The following is a 25,222-nucleotide window of genomic DNA, read 5'->3' on the forward strand; positions in this document are numbered from 1 at the left end:
TTTATACTAAAAATGTGCAATAAAATCTAGTAGTAGTTGATTTTCTGATTTCTGGGGTACTAGGCACCAGAATGAATACAATTGATTGGTCAATTCAAAATTGCTCATGCATGCAAATTTTATTAACCTATGTACAAAGTTATTATGTCTGTTGTATTACCCTTTTACACTAAAAATGTACAATAAAATCTCGTAGTTGATTTTCTGTTTTGATATTACACTGTGGAAAAGTAGCAATTCAAATTTTACATTTTACATACATACATATTTTCTATCTTTATATTTTAAAAATAAATGTAAAAACTATTATTTAAATATTCTGACATTTAAAATTAAGTGGCAGGCGATACAGTAACTAAACCAGTCACTTAAAATATATTACTCATCAGTTTATTAAATTAGACTTGCATAAGTAAGTATATTTTTATCGACTTTTAAAGTAGCCGGTAATATATAGTAACCAGTCAATTTGAATATATCAAACCCATGCTTTAAGTCGAGACACCAAGCGGTTAAGGCAAGGGCGTCGCTGCAAACTGTAGCTATACAATTAGCACAGGTTCTAGTAACTCCGCCACCATTGAATAGAGACTTAAAACTGGAGGTCCAGTGTACACATCCAGCTCGTGTGCACTTTAAAAGAACCCAGTACATCTTTCTTCAAACGGGCACCATTTGGTGGCAGCACTCGACACGAAAGGACTCTTTGGGAGTAAAAAGTTGTGGCATGCGTCATCCTCATTTGTGCGTAATTCAGCCCAAAAGGCTGCAAGTTGCAGGTTATTCCAATTTAATACTAATTTGGAGTTTTTTAGGTGAGCAAAAATTCTGTAAATAGTAACTATAACCATTCATTTTGAAAAAATATCAAACCCATGCTTTAATATCTCAGATTTTGACTTTTTAAAGTGGAACGGAATACTGAATACTAAATATTGTAATAACTAAATATAGTAATAACTAAACCAGTCATTTTGAATATATATCAAACCCATGCTTTAATATCTCAGATTTTGACTTTTAAAATAAGCTGACAATATAGAAACCAAACCTATCTATCAAAACCTAACAATTTTAAATCAGATGTTTCAAGATGTATTGTCCCCAAAAAAACATGAAAATGAAGATTGATTAAATCAGACTTTGAAAGTTATTTTGTAGTTTTAATTAAGTTAATCACTTCCGTAGAAAAAGAACCAAAAAAAATAATGTTTTCACTTATAAAATAACATAATGGTTAATTCAACCAAAAATCCATTGGCTGGCAGTCACTTTGACCATTTTTTGCTTTAAATTACATTTTTTTCAGGTAAATACATTTTTTTTAGATTCAATTTTAAGTGGATAACTAATATGTGACATTAAAATGGCATGTTCAACAAAAAATATTTTTCCGGGAGACAATACATCTTCAAAAGAACAGTATTAGTACTTGTATTTCACTAGATCAAACTTGGCATTTTTTCAGTACATAACACATTGTTTATGTAATAATATTACCACATTCATATATCAAGCTTTACACTTAATCCTTTAGGATGATGGATAAGAACAGTGAGCGAGTTATCAGCAGCAGCAAATGAGCATTGCATTTTAATTAGTAGATGAGATAATAATCCTTTTGTTTTCCACAAACCGCTTCTATATTCACATCATCCAATATTTCTTATCATTAATTAGATAAATTTAAGTTTACTTAAGCTTTGATTAAAAACAATACAACCTTTCCCCTACATTTCTGTAAATGAACGCCAAAATGGTTTAACACTACGGCCAACATCTATTCAGGGGACACTGGCTCTACTGTGTTGTCAAAATTTTCTTACACCATATTTAATGATGGTGATCCATCCAGCAATTGCTGATCATTAGGGGCCCTCAGTAGTTCACAAGACAAACATACACAAGACGCTCTACATAAACAAAGTCTTATTACAAGTCTTTGGGAGTGGAGTTGTAATTTTGTCTTAGAAAAAATCCTGACATGTGACGGGACTTCAACCCTTGGAGTGGTAGCCAAGCATCATAACCACCAGAATGTTAAACCCATGTACAAAGGTTAACACCAATTTTTCAACTGGTTGGTTGGCTTAGTGGTGTGGTACTGCGGCTAGGGGTCTAGAGGTTTTTTAGGTTCAATTCTCAATCAATTTTTGTTAAAATTCACTATTGCCTTTTACAAACAATCGTCTTTGCCCATCATCGTCTTTACCCACCATTGTCTAGGGATGTCTCAACGTTAGCGTATGTGCAGTTGAGTTCCGGTGCCGAACTCTAACCACATTTTTGTTCAGCTTTCAAAAGAGCTCTGGCAAGGTTTCTATCTTAGTCTGTCTACAGTATGCCTCCTTCACTACAGAATTACAAAAATATCTACAGTATAAAATATATTTTTCAGAAGAAAATGTACTGTTTAAATATATTCATGTTTTTTTGATATGTGTACAGTACCAGGAAAGTGATTCAATTTATTGAAACGTTTGCTTAACTACTTTTCTACATTTAAGAGACTATACATTTGAGATTTTAAATTTTAGCTTTTAATGTTAAAAATACAGCCTCTAAAGTACTATAATGCTTGGTTCTACAACATCATTATGCCCTAAAGTCATGCATTGAATCACCGTTAATATACATAAATTAAATTTGTATTGATTGTATACACTTTTCCTATTCTGTTTCAATATTAAATTGGATAATTTAATTAATTATTTTACTTTGTGTTTTCAATACTATAACAACACAATTGCAGATATATTTGTTCAAAAATAGCTAATAATAGAGCAAGTAGTCTTCAAATTATGATGGATTTCGAAATTCTCATTATCAAAAAGAATCTTCTAATTTCTAATCTTTAAAAGACAAACTTTAATAATACGGTAAGTGGTGCATTTTGAAACATAAATTCTCTTGTGGATATTCTGGTCTAATGCATATATTGACAATTCAAAGTGAAACATGATCAAAAAGCAAGAAGATGAATGCAACCAAGCATACTATAAAGTTTCAGTTAATCCCACAAATGTATTTACTACGATAATTATAGCATTTTAAACTACATTCCTTATAACTCAATTTTCAATCGTGACCTAGTGACACGGTTCAATCGTGACCTAGTGACACGGTTCAATCGTGACCTAGAGACAGGGTTCAATCGTGACCTAGAGACAGGCTTCAATCGTGACCTAGTGCCAGGGTTCAATCATGACCTATGGCCAGGGTTCAATCGTGACCTATGGCCAGGGTTCAATCGTGACCTAGTGCCAGGGTTCAATCGTGACCTGTGCCAGGGTTCAATCGTGACCTAGTGCCAGGGTTCAATCGTGACCTATTGCCAGGGTTCAATCGTGACCTATTGCCAGGGTTCAATCGTGACCTATTGTCAGGGTTCAATCGTGACCTAGTGCCAGGGTTCAATCGTGACCTAGTGCCAGGGTTCAATCGTGACCTAGTGCCAGGGTTCAATCGTGACCTAGTGCCAGGGTTCAATCGTGACCTATTGCCAGGGTTCAATCGTGACCCAGTGCCAGTGTTCAATCGTGACCTAGTGCCAGGTTTGTAACTCACAACTCTTTCAACTCCACTCACTAAGCTTAGTTTGTAAGCATGATAAATTATACACAATATCCATCCTCTAATATAGATCTGTGGAAAAATACATATTTTAAATTTGCTTTCTTGAATGCCACTTTAACTTCACAATACTTATTCACCTATACTATGGGTAAACAATTTGATAACAAAACAAAATTATTTACTGAGAAAAAAAAGGAATGTAAGTTAAATAAGAAAAATAATAGCCAAATTGGAGCCCGGCTAAAATTTACTTATTATAATGCATATAACCTCTTGATTCTGTCAAAATCTTTATTTATTTATTTATTTATTCTTTCCTTAGCACTATTTTGTCCGTGAATTATCTTGGCATCAGTTTCATCTAGCTAGGTCAAGTTTTCAGAGTATATTCCCTATGGCCAGGAATCGATGTGGTTATATTTTCACGATGCGCAATCAAAAATTATGCGGTCTACGCGCGATTTTACGAAATCACGTTTGTAATCATATCTTCACAAGCATGAATCACAATTAAACAAAATTTGGTACTCATAAATTTCAGGTCATATTTCATCATATGGCAATAAAATTACGTGCGTAGCCTATATAACGCTTGCGTACGCGCGCTTAAAATGTTCAAAATTGTCAAAATTTATTTTTTCGATGAAATTAGAGTACGTTTCAGACAATTTTAAGCGTTTAAAAAATTGCCATGAGTGCGCAGATTTTTGCACGCGCACTGCGCGTTAAACGTTAATGCGCACTCTTTTTGCCCGATTTCTGTTTTACAATCTTTCTTTAATAATATCATTGCGTTATACGAGCACGTCAAAATTAACTTTCTTCCTTCAAAAGTTCATATATTAAAGTTAAAAGTATATAGTTTGACAGTGCATCATTTGTTTACATTTTAAAGATGTCATCATAGTAAAAAATTATAATTCATTGCGGTATGTAATAATCTATTTGCACCAAAGTGGTTACTGCATAGTAAATACACAGAGGAATTTTTCTACAACTTTTAGTCAGTTGTGTATGGCTCGATGGCCTGTGCTCGTGTCTATGGCATTCAAGGTACCGAGATCGAGTCTCACCTTGGGAAACAAAATAAGATTTTTTTTTATTATCCGTATTGTTTAAATTTATTTCTTAGTGTATAGATCATACACATGATTTATAATGAAATCTAGATAAAAATTAACTTATGTCTTTATTATTATGTAACAACAAATGTGGTTTATGACATTATACGCATATGGATCTTTGATTGGATTGTGATACCGGCTATGGTGTTCACGTTAAGGTCCTATCATATATTATAAATAATTAAAGATTCTGAGAAAATCAATCAATCAATATATCTTTTAAAAATCAATTATCTTTATTTAAATCAATGCATATAACCTATAATTCGTCATAGTGACGAATCAAATCTAGTATATTTTGTCTTTTTTTATAAATCATTTTTGGTGGAAGTAATTTTATTCATTTTTTTCCAATTCTTTTTAATACATTTTTAAAAATGATACTATTTATGACCATTGTTGATGAGTTTAAATGAACTTTAACATATTGAATGATTGCTCCCACATAAACTTTAATATAACCTTAATTAATTAACCACACGTTACCATCTTTCTATTTATGAATTAATAATGAAAGCCTTCAGTATTTTGATTTAAAAAACGTTTTTTACCTCGGTATTTTGATTTTAAAAAGTTTTTTCTTTAAAAGAGATAATGTTAAATTATTCTACTGAAGTTACTGCAGTAACATGTTTTTACTGCAATAATGTGTGAATTTGTTGGGTCAATGTAGTTTATGAGCCAGTCACTGCAATAAATGATTACTCAAAAAAGCTTGCTAAAGAATTGCATAATTAGCTTAAACAAATGTAGTTATTGATGCAATAACTGCAGTAAAATAATTTGGAAATTGTTCTTCCTATCTTGTCTGACATTCAACACCTGGGCTTTTAAAATGAAGGGCGCAATACAATAGCATTACCAAAGCTGAAACAAAATGGCTGTCTAAATCGGTGTCTGAAATATGTCTTTACTGTAACTTATGTTTCAATATGTATATCTTTCTACTGCAGCCCAAGCAGCAAAACATTAATTAGAATAGATTGATGCTAATACTGTACCAAGGCTAACATTACAATAAAAAAAATATATAAAAACTTGCATTCATAAAAGTACATCCAGAGTCACGCCTAAAGCAGTCAATTTATTATCCAAAGACATAAAACAAAATTCAATCTTAAAAATAACCAATCTCTAGAAAAAAATATTTATGTTCTGTACATTTATAAACATTGTCAATATTATTATATTCAGGTACATTTATTCATAAAAATGACCAATGTCTTGTTTAGACCTAGAAACAAATGTACTGTACATTTATAAACATTGTCAATATTATATACTATATATTCAGGTATATTTATTCATATAAAAAAAAGACATTAAAAAAATACAACGGCAGCCAAAAGGCTGAAAAGTAGAATTTTACAAAATTTGATAAAACCATATAAATATGTATAAATAGTAAAACTAGGATTAAAAAAATGAACACATTAAAATTTGTCCACCAGTAAGTTAAATAGTGCCAGCCTTTTCAATATTCATAGAAACATCAGCGTTAATGATTCGGACTAAGAAAGGGACTGGTGAAGATCTGTACAAGATGTTTTTTATAATCAGTGCTTTTAATTATTATTTTTTTATTTAATCGATCTTGAGAATGGTTCAATGATGCTTCTGAAACATAACTCTTGATATTTTAGAATTTGTCAGATTAAAGTTTAAACTCCAATTAATATGTGTCAGTTTGCAACCGCTAATATGTTATACATATTCTATTTTATGCTATTTTTAGCTTGAATGGTACATTGGTATTCTTACTAGCAACCCCTGTAATTTGGCTGATCTATCATACATATTTAACTTGAATTATTTATTGCAATTATACACCTTTTTTTTCAGTTCTTTCTCATGCCTGTATTAGTTCTTCTAAAGTAAACTATGTACTTTTGAATTTTTGAAGAAAAGACATTATTATTAATAAAATAAATTACGATGAAATTCAAACAAATAAACACCTACAGTAATCATTATAAATGTAACAAATCATTACGTGCATAATGAATATAATGTTGTATGGTACATTGTATCATTAATATTTATCCATAAATAGCAAACAGTCACAAATTCACAACTTGTGGAAACTTTCCAACGGCAAACATAAATCTATATATATCAATTTGATCTCTGGCGCGCACAATTAAGGGACTAGTGCTGTTCCGCCGTACCCTGCTGAGAGTGTTAAAGAATCGCTATCCAATCAAGTTTGAACAATACCATGAAAGCCCTAGTGGTATAATGGTTAGGACATCTGCATATCAAGCAGAAGGTTCCAGGTTCAAATCTTAGTTGGGCGACTTTTTCTTATTCTCGGATTTCATTTCAAATTAAATTTTAGTATATCACCGGGCGGTTTAGAATTAATGTTCTGTGCCTGACGTATTTATATATAAAGAAAATTTAAACTTAATTAATACAGTACTATGTAACTAATAGACCTTTCACATTGTTATCTCTTTCACATTGTTAGTCTCTTCCTTGTCAATGGTTACTTCCCCCCCCCCCTTTTTTTTAGATGTTATACTTCTGTTAATGTTTATTCAAATATATATTTATATTTTTCTATTTATTTGTAGTTTGAGATGTTTTTTGTAGTACCACTTTTTTGCAGTTTTATTGTATGCATAAAAAACTTGAAACATTAATTAGAATAGTCATACAATAATGTGTACATCACATCTTTAGTATCGAATGCGACATGTCATGGGAATAATAAGCTGCCAGCAAGTTATGGTTTAACAGCCTGTAAATAAGTTGCCTTCATTTTTTTTGCCAGTAAAAATGGTACATAATTATTTCAAATAACCAATTACATGTTGTTATGAAATTAATTTCTAAAATTATGTGTGTATGTGTGAATACAACAAAGCAATACTCTGATTGGGTGCAGGTGAAGCATCAAAACCAAAAGGCGCAAAAACGTACACAATTTAAAGGAAAACTGAGGTTTTACTGTATTATTGAACAGGACACTTTGTTGGGCCCCAAACATGTCTTCTTCATATGTTGATCCATTAGCAGCTCATTCAACGAAGCAATAGTCTGATTGCGTGCCGGTGAAGCAACTAAAGCAAAATGCGCAAAAACGTACACAATTTAAAGGAAAACTGAGGAAAAACAAAGGGCTCTACTGTATTATAGAGTAAAATTTAGGAATTAAGTAAATTTTAATTTAAACGTTTTTTTTTATTGTTGACCATTTATTCAGTATTCTTAATCATAGTATACATTCCAAAAGAAATAATACATAGCATGAGATTCAATATCAACATCAATTTCTTTTGACTTTAATATAAAATTCTTATGTATGTTTTTATATCCTTTTCTTTTTTAAAACATTTTTATTAAATAATAATAATAATGATACAGTAGTACAATTATTTTTCAACCATTATCTTGAATTTTTTACTTATAATAATGCAACTTGTTTTTTGTTTGTTTTATGTAATCCATTCTAAAAAAATACTTTTGGTTCATATAAATATTTTAAAGCTCATGCATATATTATTCATGAGAACCTGTGGCTTCCCATCGTGTTTTGTAAAGTCCCTAATGATACAGTAAACAGTAAAGGAAACGTGTGAATCATTATCAAGTTTCAAAAGAACCAGGTAAAGGTTAGCTAGGCTTTGAGGCAGGAACTATGGACATGTTTACCCAACATAAATTCTCAGCATAACATGCGTTGTACATACAAGCCTCTCGACTGCATTACCTAAGGGCACTACACCACAGTACTAAAAACCTTTGATAAACTTCTACATTTAGATGTCCAACTCAGTATATCGATTCATACAATGTTATTTTTTGTATCCGTTTTAATAAATTAAGCATTAGAAATTTAAATGTCTCCTCTAATTATCAGAGATAGTGCCTATTAGATGTTCTAAACCGACTTAACGAACTACTGTATATTTAAGAGCCTATTGCAATTTGTAGGTGCGTGTGAGCGGCGATATTAATAAATTATGAAGAAAACATGAGATACTTCTTAATTTCTGTGAATATTGTAATATAGTTTGTACTGTAATAAATCAGCTTAAACAATTTGTTGTCTTTCCGCAATCAGATGAGTAGGATACTGTTTGTTACATTTAGTATTTAGAGAATAACCTATGAATATTCATTAATAACCTATTAATAACCTATGAATATTCATTAATGGCCATATGACACATGTTTACTATGAATAGGGAGGTTATACCATATGTGTATTAATACAGTAAATTTTCAACAAATATTTCTATTACAGACAGTCTAATCTAAGTAATATTAATTAAAAAGCAAAGACGCTCTCCATAGTATGAGATTGCCTCAAATATTTCTATTACAGTCTAAAGGCCAATTTACACAGACGAGCGGTAACGGTAAGCGGTAATTGTAAGCGAAAAACCGCGTGGCCTTTCCCATTTACACAGCGCGCGGAGTTCGCGAACGTAGTGGTGGAAAGTAGGTGCGTGTAGGCCTCGAGGCTAATGCAGTCACTGCTGGCCTGGATGTGACTGACTGTCAGTAGGCCTAGCACACACAGACCTAAGTTTTATAGGGAATTGCTGCCTAATAACGTACTAAAATGTATATTTTCTTTTCACTATCCTTATACGAACATTAGTCACGTCGTAGGTGTTTGTATTTCTGAATAAAAAGAAGTTGCAAACTAGGCTAGGCCTACTACGGCACTCGTATATATTGTCGTCTTTCACTCGACGGACGCAAAAAAAAGTTGTTGATAGATGACGTCATATCAATCATGTCGTTGGTTGGCCAGAATCCATAAATACCGCGCGGTATTTTCACAAAATCGAATCTGTTTCGATCCTGAGCGGATTTCCGCTCAACCGCTCGTTCGCTCCGCGTTCTGTGTAAATGGTCACAAGAAATAACATAGATTCTATTTTTGCGTTTTCCGCTCAACTTTACCGCTTACGGTTACCGCTCGTCTGTGTAAATTGGCCTTAAGTAATATTACTTAAAAAGCAAAGACTCTCTTCACAGTACGAAATTGCCTCAAATATTTCCATTACAGACAGTCTAAGTAATATTACTTAAAAAGCAAAGACTCTTCTTCACAGTACAAAATTGCCTCAAATATTTCTAAATTAAAATTTTAATTCTGTTAACATAATGAAGCATAAATACCCTTCAACGGGCGCCAGAAATAGAAATGAAATTGATATTTTAAAGGGAAAATTTAGATAATACAATAAAGTAGAGTATGCATTCCTACTGAATGAAAATAACCATACATTTTCTTTTATTTTGAAAATGGTACATTTAAAGGAATGGGCAAATTACCATAAAATATGCAATTAAAAAATGAAAAGGAAAATTTCTGCAGTAAAAAAGAAGTGTATACTTGCAGTATTTAAAATGATTAATATTCCAACTATCTTCAACCTAAATATTTCTACTTTTGTAAACGAATGATTAATTATTCCTTAGCTCTTTAGATTGAGATTACAATACAATCACAGGGAAAAGCTATTGATGTCAAAACTATGTACGCCAAGATGAAATATGCGTATAAGTGGAAATCCGAAAATAATAACTAAACCAAATGAAGGACAGTTCTAATTTGTTCTTATAGATCTAGAAAAGAAAAATGAGACAACTGAGAATGCTATGATGGATCTATTATTAGTAAATTTAAATGAGCCACAAATTGTAAGAGCAGAAAAAGATGAGAACAAAAATGAGATTAGCTTAGAAAAGACATAAAAATGTTGTACCAAAATAAACTTTATCATAATGAACAAAAAATAATTGAATAACGCTCTGTCTACACTATCAAACTTTATGTGACAAAAAATGTGATGTGCCCATATATGGACATGATGATGTCATATCACTACCATATTTCAAAATATCACTACCATACAGTATTTGGGCACATCACACTTTTTGTTGTCAAATTATTTGATAGTGTAAACAGAGCTTGAGAATCACAATGTATGATTTGCATTTGTTTTCAATAACTAAAAATGATAATCAGAGTAGAACCATCTATTAAGGAACCCAAAAGTGTCCCCTTTTAAATAGAGGCAGGCTATGTTAAAATATACATTGGCCACTCATTCAGTTCACAGGAAAGTGTTCCCTTTACGGTATACGCTGAATACGGATGTCTCAACAGGGGGTAATGATCATAATATTGTTATCAATAATTGTGTTGACTAAAATGAATAACATAATGACAATAAGCTAATGTTGTTGATATGAATAAAATGAAAATATTTAAAAAATGACAATTAAGATTACTACAGTTGAAACCCAACAAAGTGTTAAAATGTACATTGCCTCTCAATTGTTTAATGGGAAAGTGTCCCCTTATAGGTGTCTCAACATACAGGTTCATTCAACTGGAATGATAATTATCATATTGTTATCAGTAACTGTGTTGATAATGAGATTAAAATTAATAACAATACGTTGTTGATATGAATAAAATGAAAATATTTCAATTAATAATAATAATTAAGATGTTTACTGTACCTCTCAGTGACATACTTTTCAAATATCATTCTAATAAAGAGGAAACAAACGATTAATATTAAATACCTCATGTATTGTAATTTTTTTTAAATATTTGACCTAGTTTTGAAACAGCTTTGCAAACTAGAATCGCATAAACGGTGACGGTAGTTATCGTAAGATAATAAATTGAACATGTAGCAGAGATGTAGGTTATGAATTCTGTTTGTGTTGAACTGTTAAGCACATGACAAATGTACATTCACAGGATGTTGGCTTTGTATATTTACCTACAATATAAACTCATTCAATAATAATATCAAGTTTTCCTTTTGAGAAGGTGGTGATAATACAGATATTAATATGTATTGTGCAGCCCTTTGGAGTAACTATCGTATGAAGACTATTAGATCTCTTAATGTATGCTGCAATAATGCTCTGCGCCAGATACTTAATGTCTCTAGAGGTAGTAGTGCCAGTGCATTGTTTATTTATTGAACATGGTGTCCCTTCCTTTAATGAGTACATGTGAAAATCTACCTATGGTTTTATGCAACGTATGTTGAATAGTGGTAACATCCTTGTTGCTTGTGTTTGCAAACATATGCTCCATAACTCCAAAATGTATTGTACATGGAGAAGCATTCTAATACTTAAGTTTAGATTTTACGATTTCTCTTTTTCTGTTTATTAACATGGATGATATTTCCGAAATAAAAAGAAATTGAATTGAATGGAAATAAGCTTTTTTGGGATATCCTGGAAAATTGTTTATAAAATGTATTATTTACAATGAATGAATATAATGTATCAAAATGCTTCATTGTCGTTAGTTGTTGTGAGTGGCCGAGCGGTTAAGACAGTGGAACCGTAATTACGCTCACTTGCTCTATGGTTCTGGTGGCAGAACAAGTCTTCTCGGATAAGGACTAGGGGGTTACCCTGGTGTACTTATTTATATTTTGGAGGAAAATAAATATAATATGATATTATGACCTAATTGCAATTTTCTCTTTCTATTTATGATTAAATTATTTATGTACAATACTGTACATAATCATCACATGTTTGTCAACAAGTTATCATATCACCTTAGGAATGCAATTCCGTGTTAAACACCTGTCCTGACTTGGTAGATTAACCTGCTATACATTCTAGCTCACTCACTCATAAAACTTAAAATAAATGAATAAAATATGAATAAATAATTATTTTCTGATTGGCATGTCATTCCTTTGCAATCTCTCTACAAATTGCTCAAATAAAATAACCAAGTCACAAAATCTTTAAAAATTATAAGTGATATGGTTTGTGGCAATTAATTGATCCTTATAGGACAACTTGACCGAGGACCATATTTTAACAATGTATTAGGGATGTACATATGATTTCAGAATCAAGGATATCGCCGCACGCGCTCGCCGTACAGTCGTCGCCGTAAATTGCTGTGACGTCACAGGTGCATCCCTAATACGTTGTCAAGTTGTTCTTTAATGTATTTTAGGACAAATAATTTAAGTCCATTAAAAAAAAAGTAATACTTCATCTACTATGCATTTATTGTAGGTTAATTTTTGTATGGCAGAGTAAGAAAGGTCAACATTAGTTGTCCTATGCTACGATTCTAATGCTTATTTCAGACAGGTATTAAAAGTAATTGATAATGAAGTTTTATTCTCAAATAAATCTAGTTGGAACTCTATGGTTATTTTAAGGGATTTCCCACAGGTAAAGTAACAAACACTGATATATAAGACTAAGCTAGGATTCTATTTTCAGATTTTAAGTAAAATGCAGCCATAAATTTTACAGGTTAAATGTGCTTTCAGCACAGTATCATATAATATACACACTAAAAAAATATGTATTCAACTGTCACCATCAATCAGGTAGAGTTTATGCTGTCAAGAAACTCTAACTACATCACTGCTAAAAATACTAAGTATGTGAGGATGAGAAAATCTGAGAGAAAAATCAATAACTCCTCAAAGCATGTTATTATAACTGATTTATCCTGTGTGAAATGCAGAGAAATTTTTTGCCGGTGTAGCATTGCCAAATGCCATACCAACTTTATTGATACGCATTTATCAAATGGTACAGCCAAAAAATTGAAATTGATCAGCTAATCAAATTGTTTGTTAGTAATGTCATGGTTGTAGTTTTGTAGCTAAACCAAATTTCAAGATTATAAAAAAACAAAGTTTAAAAAACTATATGCCTTGGTGTTATTTTGTAGATGTTTACCTCCACCAAGGAGGTATATGTAATCAGTCGCGTGTGTCTGTTTGTTAGCAGGATTAATCAAAAAGTTATTGCAAGATCTTTACCAAAATGAAAATAATAGATACATATGTGGTCAAAGAACACTCCATTACATTTTGGAGGCAATCCAGACCACGGTTCCAATTCTGGACCACTTTTTAGTATTATTTTCAGACCTGCTAGTGTTAAAAGATAGGAAAGAATTTTCCAAAGCCGGTGAGCAGTCTTAAAGGCCAGGTGCGGGCAAAAAATTTCTATTGATCATACATTCCAATAATTATCGATCTATAGTTTCCCCTATGTTTCATAATTTTTAGGATTTTATTTGTGTTACACGAGCTTGTTAAAAATAAGCACTTTCTTATCAGTGATAGTTCAAATTACACAGTTAAATTTCTATTCTTTTGTACACAAATTTTGTAAATAGAGAGGCATTTTAAAAAGCTATGAAAACTAAATGGTGTGGTAAAAAATGTTATCAGATGACTAAATATAGGTAATATAACTTGAATTTTACATTTCTGGTATTGTTATTCAATTTCAGATTTTTATTTTCATGCTATAGCAAAAATTATCCACCGTATATCCACCATCTTTTTTCACCTTCTAGGGAGTCACCAGACATGTTATTACATTAGGTTAACTACCTAACTACTGAAAAAAAGTCTTCTTGGTTTTTATGGCAGAATATTGCCAAATTTTTTATTTTACCATATTTAAGGAAATTCATGTTTCTTTGTCTTGATTTCTGTTACAAATATTTGATTTATGTACAATTAACCAGATATTATATTTAAAATTCATGCCTGTACCTGGGCAATTAACAATTAAACTGAAATTACATTTTCTTGAGAACTACTTGGCCAAAAATATAAATAATTCATATTATGAACCACTATGTTAAAACCATAGTATGTAAACTTATTGAGCAAAGCGTCATCAGCAGAGTGCGCTGTACTGCCTAGTTTGTTGAAAACTTCAGAGTTTCGCAATGGGCTAAACTATAATAACTGCTGAAAATATTTTGTGAATTAACTGCACAAGATAGTCCTGTATTTTTGTCAGCGCTAAAACCTAGCCTTAAGCTCTGTCTACACTATCAAAACTAGTTTGACAAAAAAAGTGTGATGTGCCCAAATATGGTAGTGACATGCTCAAATATGGTAGTAGTGATATGTCTATATATGGGCATATAACATTGTTTTGTTACATAAAGTTTGATAGATACTGTAGCTTACACAAAACTTTTGAAAGCATGATTTTATTCCCCATCCTGTAATTGCCAGGGAATGTGCTTGCTTTAGATGGGTTTGAATTTTGTAAAATTTAAATTTGATAATTAACAACTCAAAAGCTAGTATGTTGTAAATTACGTGACTGCTAAGGATTGCCAAGACATGTTTTTGTGAATTATGAATGAATACTCCATTAAGAAACATTGATGTCAGTTTGATTGATGTGTTGTGTCTATGGCTAACTAGTTATGTACGAATAAAAACATTTTAAAATGTCACGCTCCCATGTGTCAATGTTTTAAAAATAGTGAATGAGGAACACGGTACTGTGTTCTTAAACACTATAAAGTTTTTCAAACACTGTACTACACTCGGTACCGCACTCGCAAACACGGTACCGCACTCGCAAGCACGGTACCGCACTCGTAAACACTGTACCGCACTCACAAACACTGTACCGCACTCGTTAACACTGCACCATAAAAAAAACCATCGAAAAGACGGATCAACAATCAGGAAGACTATACACAAGAATAGTTCTATGTTTGAAATTAAATTCATATAACTTTGAGCAATCAACTGAATCTTTTGAAAAGAGACTAACTAAGAAAAAAAAATTAAATTTTGCAAATCGCAACACATCCCATGCACTATGTTCGGTCCACCCCCCTCATACAATAAGATTGCGTAATAAATTTTACCCATCTTCTATTTGATCACTGGATGTAAATCATCATGATGTCCATATATGGGCACATTTTTTTTGTAACATAAAGTTTGATAGTGTAAACAGAGCTTTAAGAGAATTATTTCTGTTTTGTATAGTGTACAGTCTCAGAGTAACAAACACAATTGTCTATGTATTTTGCAAATGATATATGAAAATAATTAAATTATAATAATGCTTTACATAAACTGGCTTGAACATTTTGAGACTACTTTTCATAATTGGTTATACAGCAAATATTGCATTTTTCTAATGATGAAAGAATACATGTTTTTACCCAAGCCACGAATCTGTACATGGGGGAACATAAATTTAACCTTTAACCTTTGGCGGAAAGAAGGTTCTATTTATTTTGTTGTATTAATTGTATTGGACATAATTGACTCTTTTTTAATAATTTTTTCTTATCAATATCTGTAATTACCTTTTATATATTTGAAAATATAACATTTTAGATTTGTCAATGCCTGTGTCAGATACAGTTAAATGAGGGTGTGTGGCGCAGGGTGTTGGACTACTGATCGTGAGATCGAGGTTCGAATCTAACTCTCGCCGGATTGCTTGTATCCTTAGGCAAGATACTTTACTTATGTTTGCCTCGCTCCACCCAGGTGTATAAATGGGTACCCGGTTAGATCAAGACACAACTTTGTGCTGATTACTAGCTGCATTATGGGAGTATGTTTCCATAAAAAATTAATGGGGTTATAATGTTCAGCGCTTAGAGAAGCTTGCTTGTAGAGCGCTATGTAAGAATGAACTATTATTATTATTATTATTATTATGTCTTTAAATTCTAACATTTATAACCATAATTCGTTTCATTATAATTAAAACCTAAGTCATTTTTTCTTATTCAATATTATATATCATTGATATTTAATATCCTGTCAATCAGTTTGGTATTCTACATACATTTTTATTCTTCTTTTATTACTTATATGTACAATAAATTATTGTATACTTTTCAATAGTATTATTTTATATCCTATTCATATTTCAATAAATATTTAATGAGAATTTGAATTTAAGCATTTTAAATTGTTGTTTTTAAACTCTATGTTATTGAAAAAGTTTATTCAACTTGTATCGCTTTTACAAGTAATCAATTAATATTATAGTCAATTATAAACATGTCTGTTTTGATTTAGTGTTAAAATCCATTGTATCTTTCACCTGCTGTAACTGGTTAATTAACTAACAACAATTTATTTTTGTGCAATGACTGTTGTTACTCTTAATCTTAACTCTTGATGTGCCCATATAAGGACATGATGATGTCATATCACTATTATATTTATGCATATCACTACCATATTTGGGTAGTATGATAGCGATATGACATCATGTCCTTATTTTGGTACATCACAATTTTTGTCACAAAGTTTGATAGTGTAAACAAAGCTTTAGAAAATGATTTCTGTTTTGTATTGTGTACTGTCTCAGAGAAAGTAAGACAATTTTAAATTTTGCAAATGAAAAATAGAAATAAAAAAAATGAAATAAATTATAATGCTTTACACTGGCTTGAACATTTTGAGACTACTTTCATAATTTGTTATTTACGGCAAATATAGCATTTTTCTAATGATGAAAGAGTACATGTTTTCTACCCAAGCCACTAATCTGTAGAATTTAGATTTTGTCCAAATGGTAAATAAATTCGATAAATTACTTCTAATTACTGTACATACATTATTAGGATAACCACACAAATCACATGCCATCATTTATATTTTTTTTAAATTATTCATTTAGTACATCTTATTGTAATCTTTGGAATATTTGTTATAAACACAAAGCATAAAAACTCAATTAAATGTCAGGAAAGGTGTATGCACTTTATATAAACCTTGTTAATGATCATTTCCCTGGAAAGATTAATTAGCATTAGGTTCAAATTAAATGAGGATCATTGAAAATTATGAAGTTTGATTTAGCAACAATTATTAGTTACTGTACGTGTTATATGTACTTGGAAGGTTATGTAAGGATTCAGTCTAATCCTGAACGTTAATTGTTCTTCTGATTTCAAACAATCTCAATTTACTGTAAGGTACTAAACTGTAAGATTTTCAATATTGTGCACTGGATGCAAAAACACAACTGTACCAAAAAAAGTAAAAATGCATTTCTGTCTGTCAACCTGATTGACTAAACATCATTACCATTTAATCCGAGTTGAATTGTGGTTTAGGTTGTTCTGTGTTTGTATGGAAAAAAATATACCGGTTGAACACCCGATATACCCTGATAAAAAGTGAGTTGGATCGTGGTAAACATCACAGGGGTATAAGTAGGGTTGAGCAAGACCAGTTAACCAAGAAGCAGATTAACTGTTCTTGGAGCAAAAAGCAGAGTTAAATCTGTACAGGTCTATGCTTATTATAAGGTTAACCATGGAGAATTTAACTATCACGCAAGCGCTTACAGTACCGCTGATGTAACTCGATAGAATGCAGTTAACTTTAACACGTGTCAACAAAGCTATAGACATGATGTAACTGTAAATTTTAAATAGATACTGTAATTACTTGATTGGTTCTAAATAACTAATTGTTTATCTTGGGCGAATATAGTAGCCATGTCAATCAAAACATGGAGGAATTCCTCAATTGATAAAAATAAACAATTAACCAATAATACAGACAGATAATTGGTCAGGTCATCAACATCTATTAGTTAGAATCACAATGGTGGATTATGTACTAATAATAGGGAGAAAAAGTGTGACGTCTCGCTTGCTGGCTACCGACTGAGCTGGGGAAAAACAAAGTTAGTCGGCCATCTTGTCCTATTCTAACGCATTGATTTAACACCGCTTTTTCGTACATCCCGATAAATTTAGTTTTAAAATAATTTAGAGTTGTTCATCTTGCTTTATTTTACTACGTTACTACTGTTGAATATTTTGCTGATAATACATCGTAATTTCACTTTCCGTTTTTAATCACAATATTCAAAAAATAGCAACGAAAGAGGCCTAAAAAGTGCTTATAACACAAAATTTAAAATGCTATTTTTCGAACATTGCGAATATAAACTGAAAGTGAACTTTAATGTAAAAATGAAATTTATTGGGATGTACAAAAAAGTGGTGTTAAATCAATGCGTTAAAAATAGGAAAAGATGGCCGACCGAACTTTGTTTGGCCCCAGCGTAGTCAGTTATAACATGACGTTATCACTTTTTCTCCCTATACTTTTCAACATCGGTGGAGATTAGTTTCTAAAGGGGTGGGACTTATTGTTTTAACCATATCATTGAATGAAGAAATGTTTTGTAAATAAATTTTTTTTCGTTTTGTCTGTTCTGTTAATGGTGTTCCTGACAAAGGAATATGCTTTCTAGGTGATGCCATAATTGTTGGAAATAAATGTTTTATGACTGATTGAATAAAAAATAATAACCAATTAAATTAGGCAAAAATTGAGATTATAATAATAATTGTTTTTGCAATCAAAATCTATGATATACCGTAATAATAAATAATAATAATAACAAAATAAAATTACGTAAAATGCAGGGCCCCAATGGAAACCAGTTTGTAACTGTTTGGGCTACCCTGGGTAAATAAATGTATTACTATTAATAATAATATGAAGAACACGTTTTCAGATTGGTAAACCTTAGTATGTAAGGGGTGGGACATTTTTTTTAACCACATCACTGAAGGAAATTTTTTGGCATGTATGTAAAGCTGATGTGACAAAAAATGTGATGTGCCCATATATGGACATGATGATATATATCATATCACTACCATATTTATCCATGTACCACTACCATATTTGGGCACATCACACTTTTTTTTGTCAAACTAGTTTGATAGTGTAGACAGAGCTTAAATCAAAATTAACAATAAATACTTTTTCTATACATATTTTTCAGTTGGTGGGTTCTTGGTTTAAAATTATCTTAATTAAGACTTACCTTGAATTGTGTCTACATTAAATAGGCCCATCAAAATAATTTTTAGGCATAGAAATCTGAACAGGACGGCATCTTGTTATTTCTAGATAGAATCTATGCATATCTGTACATTTTCATTTATATTTAAAATAAGAAAAATGAATTATTTTCCACCTACCACTTGCAAAATTCTGAGGAATCCGGGCAGAGTGCACATATATGTAGTTTGAAGTTGAACATCGGCATCTGCTTTGTCCAAATTCTTATCGTATATGTTACTTGTCAAGTCCACTTCCATTAAATGTTTGGCTGGTTGCTTGGCAACATCACTCTGAGCCACCATAGGTGTGTCCTCCACTAGCACCATGGTATTTTCGGTTTCTTCGCTTTCTTCCATCTAAATAAAAAAAAATATTTGTAGAAGATATGACCAATACTTATAGTGTATCAACAGAGCTATCTCTACTTCATTTAGTATACACACAGTTGTCTCTGCATGATTAACTCCGACAGTTTCTTTTCCCCGATTAATTTCGCATACATTTGTTTATGATTTGTAAGTAGCATTTGATTGGTGAATCTAGTAACTGTAGTTCTAGTTACTATTCCCAATACAATTGGTAGAGTACATAAAATGTGATTGGAAGATGTTAAATATTGACTTGCGATTGCTTGCCTAATTTTTAGAGGTTTGTTTTACATCATCCTTTTTCTACAACGAACATAAAACATTTTTTATTGTATTCTGGTAAAAACATTTCACATCTTTTATTAGCAGAAACCTCATAAAAATGTGAGTTTTGTTAAATGACTTTATTCTTATCAAATTATGAAAAAAAAAATTATAAATGTCATACAGTACAAATAAAAATATTACTTCTCTCTTTGTATTATAAATTCACTATGAAGACATTCCACTGAAAAACATTTTTCTGAAAATACACAAAAGGAAATTATTATTGATCTACTGTACTCAATCAAAAGCATTCTCTTTTCTATAAAAAAAAAAATACATCTTGTAGTTTACCTGTACAATACACAGCTGGTCACCTGGCTACATGCAATGATAACACTGTAGATATGGTAATTATTTTTCTATTTAATAATAGTCCACCTCCTAAAGGGCTGCATGGGATTTTAAAACACAATAGAAGAATTGATAGCAATACGTAAAGCTCTGTCTGTACACTATCAAACTAGTTGGACAAAAAAAGTGTAATGTGCCCCAATACCTAGATATGGTAATGACATCATCTCCATATTTGGTCATATCACATTTTTTTTGTCACATAAATTTTGATTAGTGTAGACATAGCTTGAAAAGTTCTGTGAATTTTATTTCCACTTAAACACAATTCTACGCTTAAAATGTTCATTAAATTTCAAGGAATCAACGGCCATAATTCATAATATAATAATAGCATGTTGAATAATTGTCCGATATTGAACCATGATCGCAATATGTTTGGAATGTTTAATAATAGTGGATATGATGGATATACATAATTACCATACATACTTAGTAATAGTATGCTATTATTATTACCTGTGAAAAAATATTTTTGGCTTTAATTGAAAGGCGAGAGTTGATTTGAAAACAACGTTGCATTCAATGGCTAAGTTTAAACTAAATTTGGATTCATCAATTTCCAAAAGCGTCCAATCACTAATACCAGTGTCATTTACACTTAGAAGATTACGTATTATCATACAGTGCATGTAGTTAATGAATAAATGGTTAGAAACAACATGATGACCATATACTACTAAATATAGACATATGATTACACTGTAGAAAGAAGTAGTAGTCATCAATTGGAACTCAACATAATCTTTTTTTGCAATTGTAAAACAGTTTTCAAAACACAAATTACATTTCAAACAAATTGTATCGGACAGAAACATCTACAGTATCTATATTATGATATAATATAGCATAAATTTGGAAAGATTTGTAGACGAAAAGTCATAATTAATATTAAAATAAAACCACAATAGTTGTTTGATTAAAAAATATGTTGCTTTTGACTCGAGTTTAGTAGTAAAGCTCTGTCTACACTATCAAACTTTATGTGACAAAATAAATGTGATGTGCACATATACGGACACGATGATGTCATATCAGAACTATATTGGGGTGGGTGTGTTAATGTTAGCAATACAGTATTCATGATTGTGTGCTTGTATAGGGCATTGTGGTAACAATAAAATAAAATAATTTGTTTTTAGATGATCAAAGGCACATTTGATAAAAAAAAGGTTGCTGTCAAACAAGTAAGTTTTTAAATTAAGAGTGGGCAAAGTGAGAATTCGTTCCAATGTTTCCAAATCTATAACCAGTAAATTGAGAATTTCTCTAGGACTTAGAAGCTGTTGTACAGTATGCATTGCTATCTATATCATCAAAACATATGAATTTATTACATGGTACTAAACCTACATGCTTACTTACAGTACTCTATACGTTGCAATAAATAACGTATATAAGTTTAAGTGTTAAGTGGTATAGCTCTAATAATGCGTTTTGTGTCTCCAGGGAATCTACTCAATTTCCGTTGAATAATGGTAACTGCAAATAAAATTCTGAACAACTAAAAGAAAATAATGAAATGATACGGAGCATGGTTAGCGATCTTTATGATAGTTTAATGTGGTCTACAGTTTACCTGTTTAGTGCTAAATTAACCATGGGACTGTACGTAGAACTGGTGCCTGTTTTTTAAGGGACATGAGTTATACATACAAAGACAGAACAACATTACTTAGAACAACCCGTCTGTAGCCTAGAATGCAAGTTGCTAATTAATTGGAAAGGAATTTAGAGAGTACAGATATGAATTTGAATTAGAGTACTGTATGGAATATAATAGGCTTAAAATGGAAGGAACTGATATAGGGTCAAGGATTAGCTGGACTTCATTCTATATTCCATATTCATGTCAATATAGGCTAGGCCTACCCTTACCAGGTAGTACATCACTTAGACTGTAGAGACTGTCCACCAATAATACCAGAAAATACCATCCTGTTGGCCTAGCCTATAGACCTTCATTCCCCCTCATTATTGGTTGGGTTAGCAATATTATAAGCTAAAAAAATATTTTTTTGTGTGTGGAAAAGAAAACAATATAAAAATCAAAAGTTCAACACTGTAAATATAATGAAAACACAAATAAAAACATACAAAATGTAACCTTTTCCCTCCAAATTCAGTCAAAAAACAACATTAGTACCTAAACTACAATCTATAGAGGGCGGGCTGGATGTTCTACCATAAATTTCAGAAAAACTTCTGAGTGGTGACTGAAGCAGGTCGCCTTTTTCAGGTAGCCCCAACCCAGACAAGCGACCTAGGCTAGGCAAACTTCATCACACTTACGGAAATTACGTGAGGCTCAATGATAATTTACACTCCCAAATTACCAATAAATAGCAATATTGCACCTTACTATACTTAATAAATATACTGTATTCCTATATCATGCGTCTTAAAGACGCAAAATGTTCAAAATTTCAGAAAAACTATACTCACGACTTCTCGTCATGCAGCTCTGTGTATTATGAATTGCACTGCGTGACATACGACCTTTTACAGCCTCGTACATAAAAAATATTATAGTTGCACTTATATTTTTATTTTAAATCAATTGCTGCAGTTTCAAATGTAGAAAAATAATTCAAATGTTAAAATAAAATTTATTATTTAATTATTAATTATATACATTTTTAAAATGTCTGTTTCTAAAAATAGATAATACAATTAGTGTACGAGACTAAAAAGTTAGTGTGTGTTTGTTTTTATTTCTTTTCTCTTGCGACTTTAAGCAAGTTACTTGCAGTATTGGCATATGTAAAGTAAAGGAGGTATTTCCGCGATTTAATCGATATATTTGTCGTTTAAACACTTGTTACTTTGTTAATAACATACATATATATTATTTTGTTGCTATATAAGTCACAAAAAACACAAGAGGGAGCTATTTTATTTATATAATCGAATGATACCAAAGGCTAGAAATTATAGGCAAAGCATCGCTAACACCTAGAATAACGACTATCCTTGCACTTTGTGCATTAATTTATGGTATAAAATTGAGAAATACATTTTATTCTAAATGAATTAGATATAAAAATAGGTATTTATGAGAATATTCACAGATTTGTCGTTTAATTACCAACGTTTAACAACATTTGTATTGATGTTGCTCAATTCATGTTATCTCATTGAGATACAGACGTCATTTATGCACTTCTTACATCGTAATTAATAATTTTATCCACTTCAGTAATTGTTCATTGAATGTAAGTCTGTTTTGAATACAAATATATATATACAAAATGTCACTTTTTATTAAATGGAATACAATAATATATGATACAAAAACGTCAACTAATATGCTTGGGTTGCCTCATCAAACTAACTAAAGTAGTAGGCCTAAATCGGTGTTTTTACAATATAACTGGATTATAAATTGTTGTAATAATTATCGTATTTAATATTTGTTACATTTGCTTTTTTATTAGAATTCGATTGGAACAAAGAGGCAGTATCGTGTTCGTGTACCGTATCAGAGAAACAGAATACTGTCACAGAAATCGCTCTGACTTGAGTTGAACGTTGCCCATCCTCACAGGCCTAATCGTAACCGCCAAAATAAAATGAAGTAAACAAAAATTCCCTTACATGGTATATATTAATGAATAGACAATCTGTCAATATTTTGTGATCTAACTATTCGTCGGTGACTCTGCCAATCGGAGCTGTACACGTGCGACTTCAATTAGGGTTGAACTAAAGGGGGTGACCGATTCGGCCGAAATCACAGCTCCGTCTCAAATAACTCACGCTTCTCACTTATTATTGGCTTTTGCCTTACGATTCTGGGCGGGACCGACGCGAGAAAATTACAAAGCAATCCACTAGAGAGTATCTTACTTATTGGCCACTTTTTTGGAACATTTTGAGTATAAAAGCCCATGATTATATATTCAGCCAGATTATTTAGTAGTTGCATTGTTTACATGTTACTTACTAGATATGTGAGAGGCCTAGCCAACTGATTTAAATAGTCATTAAATTTTATACAGCCCCTGAAGTAAAGAAGTGATTGATAGGCGAGAGCTAGCAACACGAAGTGTTTACGCGTCGCCAACGAAATCTGCTCTATCGACGAAGCAAGACCAAACGACTGGCATTAGAATCGTGTCCGTCTTGGAGTAAAGTTGTGTCTACCACGCGAGAGCAATACCAGTTAGACAAAATGGACCAGTGGACCAACGGTACATCTAGATGCGCACTCGACCCTGCTGAGTTCCATGCAACTTTCGCGGCCTATGGTGCCTACAGCAACCTTAGTCGTAGCCTTTCTACGATATCATCAATTGAGGATGGAGCGTCTTCTTGCTTATATGCTCGACCATTTCAACAACAAGTGTCTTCGTCTTGTCAACATCATAGATACATTGAGGACTTAAGTCCCGAGCCTTGCATAAACTTTTCGACTGATGCGAGCTGGAAATATCAGCAACAGAACGATTTGAAAACTTTGAACGATAACTTTATCTCGCTCAGCAACCAGACGAGTCCAATACAGTCGTCAGCCACCATCATCCCGTCTCCTGAACAAGATACTTTCCCTACAAGCTCTTTTGTACCTCAGAGTCCATTAACATCGTTCGAAGGTAGGAAAACAGTTTTTATTTTTTTGCTTAGCTCGTTATTAGAACTATTAATAGCTAGGAAATTTTAAAAATTTATAATTAGAGAGTACCAAACAAATTGTGGTGACGAAAATTTGCCGGCTGTTGTCGAACAAATGGCGCGCAACGGTTCAGTCCTTGTTCAAACTTAATCCGCGTTTGTTTTTTGAATAAATTTCTTTTTTATTTTAATTTATGAAAATACCTAGTCT

The 25,222-nt window shown here is 31.7% G+C and overlaps 1 protein-coding gene across 3 annotated transcripts in view; it reads right to left on the reverse strand.

The window, feature by feature from the left end:
• Positions 1-22,875, reverse strand: part of LOC140057233 (uncharacterized) — a 36,527-nt gene extending 13,652 nt beyond the window's left edge. The window contains exons 1-3 of one of the 3 annotated variants that reach the window (XM_072102798.1): positions 22,843-22,875; positions 20,188-20,242; positions 19,489-19,707 (exon numbers count right to left, since the gene is read on the reverse strand). In XM_072102798.1, the coding sequence (XP_071958899.1) occupies positions 19,489-19,707 (219 nt within the window). In that variant the 5' untranslated portion in view covers positions 20,188-20,242; positions 22,843-22,875. Of the gene's footprint in view, positions 1-19,488; positions 19,708-20,187; positions 20,243-22,494; positions 22,554-22,842 lie in introns of those variants that run through there. The other 2 variants (XM_072102799.1, XM_072102800.1) reach the window with 2 other exon arrangements.
• Positions 22,876-25,222: the final 2,347 nt, after the last annotated feature.

This window comes from Antedon mediterranea, chromosome 8, assembly GCF_964355755.1.
Source record: "Antedon mediterranea chromosome 8, ecAntMedi1.1, whole genome shotgun sequence".
In the NCBI taxonomy this organism is placed as follows: Eukaryota; Metazoa; Echinodermata; class Crinoidea; order Comatulida; family Antedonidae; genus Antedon; species Antedon mediterranea.